Source organism: Anarhichas minor, unplaced genomic scaffold (genome assembly GCF_050575085.1).
Source record: "Anarhichas minor isolate MPS153535 unplaced genomic scaffold, ASM5057508v1 ptg000040l, whole genome shotgun sequence".
Taxonomy (NCBI): Eukaryota; Metazoa; Chordata; class Actinopteri; order Perciformes; family Anarhichadidae; genus Anarhichas; species Anarhichas minor.
Genome location: NW_027466486.1, coordinates 3843677 through 3855832, shown reverse-complemented (window position 1 = coordinate 3855832; position 12156 = coordinate 3843677). Strand labels below are relative to the sequence as shown.

Here is a 12156-nt window from a genome sequence, read left to right as displayed (position 1 = left end):
ACGGACACAACACCAGAAACAGGGTGACTGTGTTTTCAGAATAAAATCTATCTACTCGAGAGCGCTCGAATTATATTAATTAATTATTGCCAAACATTGTCTATCCAATCAAATGCAGATATTCGTAATGATGATCTACACCATCTTAACAATAAAAAAGAAGAAAGAAAATAAACACCCAAAGATTGTCAAATGATATCGGCCATATGGATCACATCATCATAAAACATCACAAAATCAGAATTTATTTTGAAGGTCACTACCGGAAGTTACACATCCAGATCTGTTGACTTGACACAATCACAACAATGTAGCACAAACATCACCGCACCAGAAACAACAATCGCTGAGGAGAAGACAAATAGTACGATATTTTATTTACAGATAAATCACCCACGTTAGCGTACGAACAGCTAACTAACGCAATAACTCAAACCAGCAGTTAGCAATCGTTAGTATTACATGTTAAACATTTAAGTTAGCTAGCGTTAGCTTGCAAACAACGTTAATGTAATTTTGGTAAACTAACGTTAGATGTTAAGATACATTATCTTAACGGCTGTCCCTGATTTCGTTAAATAGCTCATACTTCCGTAGGGAGATGGAGTCACTTGGTTAGCTAGCTTTGCTATTCAGCAACATTTAACGCTACATCCAACATAGAAATATGCTAGTTTCCTGCATGTAAACCATGTGTCTAACGTTACTGTTAGTTAAGAAGTTTGTAACCTGGTTCAACTTTTCCTGTAGTATTACCTGCAGCGCCATGTCTGTGCACACAAAGGACAGGGTTTTATGGGGCGTTTTGTCAGTCATTCTCCAACAGATAACACTTACTTTTCCTTTGTTATTGTCTGTTTGTGTATGTCTTTGCGTTTCTGCGCGTGCTGTAGGTGTGATGTCCCGTAGGTGGAGGTTCGGATGGGACCGGTACAGTGAGGTGGACCTCTTCACAGACCGCTATGACACCAGTGCAGAGACCCTGTCCCAGGCCATCAGGGCCGCGGCGTCCGAGGAGCCAGACGCAGATGGCAGCGTGCTGTTTGGCCACCTGCAGGGCACTGTGGTCGGCCTTAGATATTACACCGGGGTGGTGAGGATCCATCACCCTTATTCGTGTAGTGCACTGATTCACAAAAGACACAGTATAGTGCCGATATAGGTTGAGAAAACCTTCAAATCATCCGTGTTTTACTCTCGTTACAGGTGAATCAAGGTGAAATGGTCGGTTTAGTGAGGCAGCCCCAGAATCAGTACGACCACAATGCAGTGATGGTCGCCAACATTTATGGCAACCAAGTGGGTCACATCAAGCGGGAGCTGGCAGCAGCCATGGCCCATGTCATGGACAACAATTTGGCTAAAGTTGAGGGGTGAGTCGATTGTTATTGTGCACGTTGAATGTCAGAATATGATCTTTGTCAACATCTTAAGGATTGATCAAAACACCTGGCTAACCCTAAATGTAGGCATATATGGGTGCTATTGATGGATTCTCTCCATAAATATCTGTATTCGATTAGATTTCTTTGTTATTATGTGTCAGGGTGGTTCACTCAGGGACAAACAACTCGTTCACCATGCCGTTGATGCTGTCCTTCTGGGGGAAAGAGGAAAACAAAAATGCTGTGATGGAGAGCATGGCCCGTCACAGATATAAACTGAACACAGGAGGAGGCAAAGCAACAGGTACAAACAAACACACTCACCCATCCAATCTCACTCGCCTCCTCAATGGATGTCCTCACATTTATCCACACAGCCTGCATTGTTGCACACAAAATGTCAAGTTTTCCGGTATTGTCATCCACATTACCGCTTATTCTGTGTGTGTATGATTTCAGGTGCAAATCAGAATAGTCAAGGTGCTCGTGCATTGTCGTCTAAAAAAGGTTTGACCATCCCACTAACGGCAGCCGAGGTAATCTACTTAAATTTAGTAAATGTAAACGTAACATGTAATTAAATTAAGCTTTGTATTTGTTTTAGTCTGCTTAGAAACATCTTTTTTCTATCCTCTCAGTTTTTGACAGTAGATTTTGATTTATTATCCCTTTTTTTTTTTTTTTTACATTAACACTAAATTGAAGTTAATTTAAATCAGAATTGTGTAACATTGATGTTGTTACAGGTAATCTCTGCTATACTGTATTTTTTTTAAACACCATCTGTGTGGTCGAAACTAAGTGTCTTAACATAGCATGGTTGTTTAAGTAAGGCGTGTAAAGTTAATTATTGTTCGGACTTTTTAGTGCTCAGAGAAGTCATTGTTCTAATGTGGAATGATTTAAATGCTAAAATTATATGGAACGACTACACATGTGCAGTCATTGTTGACGTAGTAAAAACAGACTTTAAGACGTAAGTCAGCCGTTAAAATTCATTTTTTCTTTCAGCTGAAGAACGCATTCGACAAGCTGTTTGATGGCTTGATGGAGAGTGAAGACGGAGAGAAACAAGCAGCCGAGGTGCGTATTTGATCGGTTCATCTGTCTGCATTGTATGTACATACATTTGTTTGTAGTCAGCATTTGGTCACCTGCTAAATGTCTGTGATATGATTTCGGCAAACCATGCATCCCTTGGACCTTCTCTTTCTTGCTGCAGTTTTTGGAGAAACTGATTCTCACCTCTTAAGTCGTCTCCCTCCTGCACCCTGAAATAGTTGTGTGTGTGTTTTCAGTGTCTTAGTGCAGCTGTATCGTGAACATGCCCCTCTCTTTCTCTGCAGTCTGTGGGTACTCCTCTCCTGCCTCACCAGAAGCAGGCGCTGTCCTGGATGTGTGCGCGAGAAAACAAATCTGCGCTGCCACCCTTCTGGGAGAGGAGGGGCGAGCTCTACTATAACAGCCTCATGTGTTTCTCTGCCAAAGAAGTACCAGAGAGAATTCGTGGGGGAATCCTGGCAGATGACATGGGACTGGTGAGGAACATGCTCTGTTGTTTGATTTCAGCAGGTTAACATGATGTTTTCTCCAATAAAAGAATGATAATTAAAACTTGTTTTTAAAGCGTTTTTATTCGACATTTACCACAATAAAAGGCTTCACACTGCTGATACCAAACCCCTGTTTGTGTTTTCCAGGGGAAAACTCTGACAACCATCGCGCTGATTCTCACCAACTTCCACAAAGGAAAGCCTCTTCCTGTGGAGAAATGTGTACGTGTAGCTGTGTCTGGATGTGTTCTTTTCAATCAGTATGCAGTCTGAGTGACGTGTGTTCAGCCACCATAAAGTGCTTGTTTACATGTGTGCAGGAGGAGCAGCCGTCACCTGTCAAAGCCAAAACTAAACCAGAGATGGCCTCCAAACTGGAAGGTAATCTCGATTTACAATAAATAAGCTGGTGATGCAGATTTTTTTTGTTTTTGTTTGTTGTTCAGTCTTCCTTTATCTCTCTTTGTGAGTGTGTTTGGGGGGGGTGGATGCGCACATTCTTGAATGCTAAAAATAAACTGAGCACTAACTACAGACATGATGTGTTTTTGTTTCAGGAAGTAGCAAAGCAAGCGATGGATCGGGATCGAGTGATGCAGCAGCTGGTTCTATGCGCCCAAACCTGTAAGTGTGGTTTAAGTGAATTTGTCATGCTCAGATCATATTGTCAGTGACGTGTTTTAGTATCTCTGGATAATTCAATCATGTGTAGAGGTGGGTGCCCAGGTAGCTCTTGTTTCCTTACTGCAGCGGCCCAGATTTGAATCCAACCCGCAGCCCTTTGCTGCAGGTCATCCCCGTTCTCTCTCCCTCTTTCCTGTGTAGAGCTGCACTATCGAATAAAGGCAAAAAAAAAAAAGCCCCCCCAAATCATTTAAAAATCTTTATGTGTAAAGGTAAGAATGCAAAGGACTACATCTGGACATATTTCCATACATTCAGTCAGTGTATATGTCGATGAGTGCACACCTGCTTTGTCAAATCATGTTTTGGGCCCTCAGTGGTATTACTGATCCCGCTGACGTGCTCCCTGTCTGGATCAGTTCTCAGGTGGAGGGGATCTGTGTTGATTCGGCCGATGTTGTGGACAAGTCGGATAAGAGTAAGAATTGACTGTCATCTCCATATGCACCACCTTTTAGGTCTGTTCTTTGCTTGTTTTTGTCGCCTTACTTTGCTTGTGTGGCTTACGTACATTTTCACCTGACTTCTCCGCTTACAGGTGCCAGCAGAGGAAAGAAGAAAGCCACCAAGCGAAAGCCCATTAAAGGTGCGAGCCCAGTAAAGTCTTGCAGAACATCCTAATCACCATTCCCGATGAACTAAATCACTAGATGTATGTTTTATGTGCAGAGGCCCCTAAATTTATTGAGGATCTGGACTTTGCTGCAGCACTGGGTGGCCCAGCAGCACGTACAAGCTCAAAGAAGAAGAAAACTGCCACTCCTACACCGAGTGAGTTCTAACGGTGTACATACTATATTCTTTTTTGGAGGGAAAAAAGAAAATGTGATATTGGAAATGTATGCGTACCTTTTTTATTATGTGCAGGTGTGGAGTCCTCCATCACTGAAAGTGCAGATGACTTATCAGCAAGAACAACTCTCATCATCTGCCCACTCTCTGTGATCAGCAACTGGCTGGTAGGAATACTTATGACATCAAATTCCTGGTTGTCTTCACAACAAAAGATCTAGCATGGCCCCGTAACACCTTTCACCTCGTGAGGAAAGCTCAACCGAGGCTTATCTTCCCGAGAAAAAATTAAAATAGGTCAAAGTTCCTTCTAAGATCCTGATAAACTTTTACAGACGCACCATAGAGAGTATCCTCTGCTACGGGGCCACATTGTGGTATGCCAAGCTGCACTGCCGAGACCTGCAGAGACCCGGTCCAGGTGGTTTGAAACTGTGCTTCTAAACTCAGACACAGTGTATGTATGATAGCCGTCTCTTCAAGAAGGGTAGCAACCTCAGTAAGAACCCAACTCACCCAGGTCACAGTCTGTTTGTCACTTACCATCAGGGACGAGATACAGCGCAATCAAAGCCCGAACAAACAGACTGAAGAACAGTTTTTCCTCAGAGCTGTAGCCTCCATCTGCTTCGTTCAATGCTACCTTTCCATCCCCAAAGTCAGCCAGTCATGTTGTCTTCCTCTGTCCTTTTGTGTGTCTGTGTGCAGGACCAGTTTGAGCAGCATGTACGCGCTAACGTGAAGCTAAACGTGTATCTGTATTACGGCTCAGAGCGCAACAGGAGCAAGACCTTTCTGTCCTCTCAGGATGTGGTGATTACAACCTACAACGTCCTCTCTGCCGACTTTGGGGTGAGTGTCGACGGGTCACATGTATATCTGTAAGGTTTGCCAAAGTGTTCACACAGAACAGAAAACATGGCCGTTGCATTTAATATGGTGGTGTTGCAATCCCTCACAAACTGGGTTGAACACGTGCCTTTTGCTTTCTCATTGTTTGTCACCACTGTAATATTTGTTGACACTTGTATTATATGTCCTTTCTTTCCATAGAATAGGTCATGTATTTCACGTATGTGTAGAACATATTTAGTCTTGCTAATCTGACAGAAACCGCAGTGAAAAAGCACATAGGGGAGGCACGCAGTACCTCTGCCTCAATGAAGGGGGCGTGCGAGAGCCCACGGGTCGGGGTTATGCTCAGCACGCTCTTCTTCTACGCTTCTCTTCTTCGTTGTATATTTAGCTTTGACCGCAATCATGGAAGAATCTATAGCTAAGCTCAAACATTTTTCAAAACTGGACGTTCAATCGAAACGTGAAATGATAAATGATGGGAGACCAATACCGGAGCTAAAAGGGTTGCTTCAAACGACGGGACAGAAGATAACTCGCTCTTTCCAAACGGAGTGGTATGATCGAAAAGACTGGCTGTGTGGCTGTGCTACAAGAAACCGCCTTTACTGCTTTCCCTGTCTTCTGTTCTCAACGTGGGACAATGTCTGGACTAAATCAGGATTTTGTGACTTGAAAAATCTGCCACGAAGCCTCAGCAAACATGAAAGATCAACTACTCACATTCAAAGCCAAATTGCTTTGAAAACGTTTGGAACCTCGAGAATAGATTTGGCTTTGGACGAACAGCAGAGACTAAATATTAGCATGCACAACGCTACGGTAAAGGAAAACCGAGAGAGTTTAAAAGACCTCATTAATGCAACCTGCTTCCTCGCCAAACAGGAACTGGCATTTCGTGGTAACGATGAGAGTTCAAGCTCTTCTAATCGTGGCAACTATGTAGAACTATTACATGCCTTTGCTGAGAAAGATGAAAGATTAGCTAGACATTTGGAGACGTCCACTGTGTTTTCTGGCTTGTCAAACAGAATACAGAACGATTTAATCGAAGCAGTCGGTGAGGTGATTATAAATGATATCAAAAAGGAGATTAATGCAGCCTCATTTGTTGCTGTAGAAGTAGACGAGACAACGGATGTCACAAGTAAAGCCCAGATCTCTGTCATTTTGCGTTATGTGGCTAAAAGTGAGGTGGCCTGTGAACTGAGGGAGGCGTTTTTGGGATTTGATGATGCGAGTGATGACAGACGAGCCCCTGCTATAGCCGAGTATGTCTTGGGAGTGTTGGAGAAATACAAGTGTGTCGAAAAGCTGGTAGCTCAGACTTATGACGGAGCAGCTGTGATGTCATCGGAGCTTAATGGGGTGCAGGCCAGGATTAAAGAAAAGGTGCCTGAGGCCATGTTTACTCACTGTTACGCACACAAATTGAACCTGGTGCTCTTGCATTCAGCAAAATGCATGCCTGAGTGTAGAACTTTTTTTAAAACACTTGAGGGACTAGCGGCATTTTTCAGTAAGTCCACGAAGCGCACCCACTTATTGGATGATGTTGTGAAGCGACGTTTACCAAGAGCAGCACCCACGAGATGGAGCTCAAATTCAAGACTGTTGCAGACAAGCATGTACCAATCTGATCTGCGTGCTGTATTCCGTATTATGAGAGAAAATCCAGATAGTTGGGATAATGACACCCTAATGATGGCCGCTGGATATGAGCGGTGGCTGTCAAAGGCATCAACGTGCTTTTTCATTATGGCATACGAGGACATTTTCAGTGCAACCGATGCACTCTCCAGAGTGCTGCAAAACAAAGTAATGGACATTGGATTTTGTTGTGCACGAATCCGCGACACAATTGGATTTGTGGAACGCCAGAGACAAGAGTTTAACAGTTTCTATGAGCGATTTGAACAGAAATGCGCCACGCTCGGGACGACAGATGGTGTCCGAAGTCAAAACTCAGTCAGAGATGAGAGGAAACGAATGTTTTATAACATTCTGGACAATGCAAGTGTTCAACTGAAAGCTAGGTTTGATCATTTTGGTGAGCTAGCTTTCCTTGGTTTGGTCGATTGTACAAAATTTAATGAAATGTCACAACATTTTGATGACACCAAACTGCAGAGCCTGTCAAAATATGCCAGGTTCTTTGACATTGTGAGACTAAAGGCTGATCTCATCGGACTATATAGCTCACAAACAGTGAGGGATGGATGTAAATCCCCTGGACAGCTTCTCAGCTTTTTGGCCCAGAAGGATCTGATGCAGACTGTTCCTGAGGCAACAAAGTTACTCCAGCTGGTGCTCACTATACCGGCTACAACAGCGTCTGTGGAAAGGTCATTCTCTGCTTTGAAAAGACTCAAAACATACAGTCGGAATCGGACTGACCGAGGACGACTTTCATCCCTGGCAATGATCGCCATTGAGACGGAGAGACTTCTAAAACTGAAAGAAGATAAGGAGGACTTTTACAACAAAGTCACGGAGATTTTTGTCCAGAAGGATAGACGAATGGACTTCATTTACAAGTAAAGGTAAGACCATGCATACGAGTATGAATTGTGGAATTGTGATGGCAAATTAAAAGCACACGGAGGGTGCAGAGGAAATGCACTCTTTCTCTGAGCCGCTATAAATTGAACGTTCTTGCTTGTTATAAATATGAAAAACAACCAGTAGTCGATGTGCAAGCTGCCAATTGAATGGTGATTTAAGCTACTCTATTGGGATCATATCTTTGTAAATCTGACTCTGAAAGAGTCAGTGCCTCACCAGCCACGAACCTCACCGCACGTCACTGGTCAACATTCCCTTGAGAGATAATTTGCTTCTCCTTTTTAAATATGTTTTGTTTACTTTTCAGAATAAGAGTCCCCTCCACGGGATCAAATGGCTGAGGGTTGTGCTGGACGAAGGACACGTCGTGAGAAACCCTAATGCACAGATGAGTAAGGCTGTGCTGGACCTAAAAGCTCAGCGCCGCTGGATTTTGTCAGGTATACCTGCACTTTAAGAACACACACACACAGATAGTCCAACATATGAAAACACAAACGTTCTTGACCTAATTAAGTACACACAGATACAGCCTCAGTATTAAGGCAATTACCAAATGTTTGTGTGTGTGTTCATTCTTCCATCCCACCAGGTACTCCTATCCAGAACAGTGTGAAGGACCTGTGGATGCTGCTGGCCTTCCTGCGTCTGAAGCCCTTCGATGCCAGAGAGTGGTGGAACAGAGTGATCCAGAGACCCGTCACTCAAGGAGACAGGGCCGGCCTGCAGTGTGTGCTCGCTACCGTTATATTACACTCCTGCAATGTAGTAATAAGACTCCAGAGGGCGTTGTCTGTCTGAGTCAGTGTATCGAGCTTTCTAAGTTGTGACATACCAATGACATTCAAAAAGTCCTATGATAGTTGATCACATCGTACCACTTTGCTATTTTATGAGGTAGCTAGATGTGTTAACAAACTATAGTGATTCTCCAGTGCAGCACCCTGAGTGATGATTAGATGTTAATAAACTCTAACTGTTGATACTGTGCACATAGGAACCTTCAGACCCTGGTGAGGTGCATCACCCTGCGGCGGACCAAGGGCAGCAAGGTGAACGGGCGCCCCCTGGTGTCTCTGCCCGAGAAGAGAGTATGCGTGGAGCAGGTCGAGCTGAGCCAGTCGGAAAGAGAGGAGTACGAGCTGGCTCGCAGTGAGGGAAGAAATACCATCGCCAGGTGTGTGTCAGTGTACACGTGCAGCTACGTATTGGTGTATTTTCTTTACGTGATCATAACTGTGTTTGTGTAGATACGTGACTGAAGGGACAGTCTTGAGGAATTATGCTGACGTGTTGGCCATCCTGATGAGGCTTCGGCAGCACTGCTGCCACCCTGATCTGCTGGCAAAAACCTCCTCAGACCTGAGTAAGACCTGCGGCGTGATGTGAGACTAATGCAGGAACTGAATAATGTAGCGTACAGCTTCTGAAGCCCTTGAGTCACTTGATACGCAGACAGGCTTGCTGGAGATTTCTTGTGATTTTTTTTTTTTTTTTTTTTTTTTTGTTGAAAATATATATTCTACTTTTTGAGAATAAATTCTGATGCCCAGGTTTCACTTTTGTGCAGCCAATCATGGATGTGTAAATTTACAGAGAGCATCTTCTCTTCACGCCCACACAGTCCTGAGAGGAGGTCTAATCAGCAGGAATGATTGAAAACACCTGTGAGTGCACCACGGGTGTGTAAAGAGTTTAATCTGTCGCTTCTGGTGGGCGGTGTGAGCACTTATATTCTAGGCCTTTCTAGACTTTTCATAGCAGGTGTAATAATTAACATTAACGATTTGCACCTGTTCCAGGCGCTGCTGTTGAGCGTGATTGCTCCGTTTACTGGGACACCTGAGTGAAGAGGAGCCCTCGTTAGTGTTATTGATTACAGCTTTGCTTTTGCAGCTGCTCTGACAAGTGAAAATCCCTGCTGTGCAAAAGCCCATCTCCCAATTCTTTTCGTAATGTTTTTATTTCCGCCACCTTTTTCACACTCTACTGCTAATCGCCCCTTTTATGTCTCGTTCTCTCTTGCTTTCCTGTGTTTAAAAGAATATTCACTGCCCCTGAAAATTGAGTCATTACTTTTCTTCCAGTTACCTGCTTTGCCGATGAGTTTACTTTTTCGCGCATGAATTTCCCTGTATGGCTGTGGTACTTATTCACTGTTTGCATCTGGTAACATGTGGAAAAAGTTTACATTGAGCCCACTTATTACCGACCCTGTTTCATGAGCATGTAGTCTGGGCGGTGAATAAGTCGTCCCAACCCCACCATGAATGAAATGTGTGTAATCCTAGAATATAAACGCGTCTTTATACAACCCTCACATTCCCAAAATGAAAGCGGTCATGACGTTTGTGTCCTCAATTGTAGCTGCAGCTCTGGCCTCGATGCACGTTCCAGAAGTATTTTCTTTCCTCTGTGTTCATTTCCACATGTAAATTGATCAGATACTTTGTCTGTAGGCGCTGCAGCGACACCTGCGGAGATGCGAGAGCATCTGATAGAGAAGCTGCGGTTTGTGTTGGCCAGCGGCTCTGACGAGGAGTGCTCTGTCTGTCTGGATTCGGTGAACCTGCCCGTCATTACACACTGCGCCCACGTCTACTGCCGGCCCTGCATCGCCCAGGTTATCGGCACTGAGCAGGTAATGTGCTGCCTGAAGCAGACACTGATCTGTAACTGAATTGATATTTGACAACTTAAAAGGCGAGTTTGTCTATCTTTTCTCTCTGCTCTGTGTGTGTGTGCGCATAGGAAACAGCGCGCTGTCCTCTCTGTCGAAGTGAGATCAAGGCCAGTGAACTGGTGGAGTTCCCACAGGAGGAAATGGAGGAAGAGAAAAGTACAAACTCTGATAAGTGGAGGACAAGCTCAAAGGTACAGCTGCACATACTGAGGATGCAGAATTAACTGGGTGATAAAAGCACTGTTTTGTGACTCTTTCCCTAATTATTTATTGATGAAAATGTGCTGAAATGCTACTTTATTAGAGCCGTGTTCTTTCTCTGAAGTGATTTTTTTTTTGTTTTTTATCGCTGCAGGTGCAGGCGCTGATGGGAAACCTGCTCAGGCTGCGATGTGAAGACGGCAGCATTAAGTGTCTGGTCGTCTCTCAGTTTACACGCTTCCTCACCTTACTGGAGACTCCACTCAGGTAAAAACACACATTCACAGTAGTAGTTTAGGGTTTTTAGAGGTCTTGTAAGTATACTCTCAACGGCTATAGTGTGAGTTTGAGTTTCTACATTTCTCCTCAAGTAGATCATTTAGATGTAATTTAATTGTCCGTCTCTTGGCGCTATTGGCCTCCTTTCTCTTCACCAGAGAGCACGGTTTCAGTTTTGTGCGTTTTGATGGCACCTTGAGCCAAAAGAAGAGGACTCGGGTCATCCAGGAGTTCCAGAGCCCTGCAGCCGACGGCCCCGCCATCATGCTTCTGTCACTCAAAGCTGGAGGGGTGGGGCTTAACTTGACTGCCGCCTCCCATGTTTTCTTCATGGACCCTGTAAGTGCAGATTTTGAAATTGATCGCAAGTGTTTTCAGGAAGAAGGGAAATTCTTAACGGCATGTCCGCTTGTTATTGACTGTGTGTTTTAGGCATGGAATCCTGCAACAGAGGAACAGTGTATCGACCGCTGCCACCGTCTGGGACAGACGAGGAACGTTTTTGTCACCAAGGTCAGGAATCTATTACTAAAAATCACTGACTGGAACATTTAGCATGTATTTATATTGTGATTTTGTGTTGTCTGTTGCTGCAGTTCATTGTGAAAAGTTCAGTGGAGGAGAACATGGTGAAGATCCAGAGGGAGAAGCAGGACCTGGTGGAGAAGGCTTTTGGTTCCAAAAACAGCGACAGGAAAACGTCTCGCATGGACGACATCAAAGCTCTGATGGAGCTGTAGACCTCTGACGAAGTGTTCCCGTGTGAACACGTCAGTTCAGGTTCAAACAGGCGCCCGACAGTTCACATCTGAAGGGCTGCAGAGATTTATTTTTTTTTCGTCCACATTGTCAATTTTATGTTCATATTTTGAAAATTTTCATTTTATTTTATTTGTGCGGTTAAAGTTTTGATACTGATGCATTAACGGCACAAAACCACGATGTCATTGTTGTGATGCGTGGGAGCGGTTTGTCTTGATCATAAAAATGTCAACGCTGTGTTAAAACATGGAGAAAAGCCCACCTGCTCTAGCAGCTCGAGTTGGCAATTTACAAAATGGACCAGCCGTGATGATTCAAATGTTCAGTATGTAGGATTTCTTCTTTTTTTTCGCCGTCTCTGGATTAAAGAAATGCAGACTGCTGATATTGTACATTT

At 43.9% G+C, this 12156-nt stretch overlaps 1 protein-coding gene across 1 annotated transcript; it reads left to right on the top strand.

Moving 5' to 3' along the window:
• The first annotated feature begins 1 nt into the window (after position 1).
• hltf (helicase-like transcription factor) lies at positions 2-12142 on the top strand. The gene is made up of 25 exons (XM_076108675.1): positions 2-364; positions 894-1093; positions 1207-1373; positions 1547-1689; positions 1845-1921; positions 2397-2468; positions 2732-2923; positions 3086-3160; positions 3259-3319; positions 3496-3562; positions 3982-4040; positions 4161-4208; positions 4292-4393; positions 4490-4581; positions 5123-5266; positions 8142-8274; positions 8427-8562; positions 8832-9011; positions 9085-9200; positions 10294-10475; positions 10586-10708; positions 10873-10985; positions 11156-11336; positions 11430-11510; positions 11594-12142. The coding sequence occupies exons 2-25, from the start codon at positions 899-901 to the stop codon at positions 11735-11737; spliced, it is 2883 nt and encodes a 960-aa protein (XP_075964790.1). The 5' UTR covers positions 2-364; positions 894-898; the 3' UTR covers positions 11738-12142.
• The last annotated feature ends 14 nt before the right edge of the window (positions 12143-12156 follow it).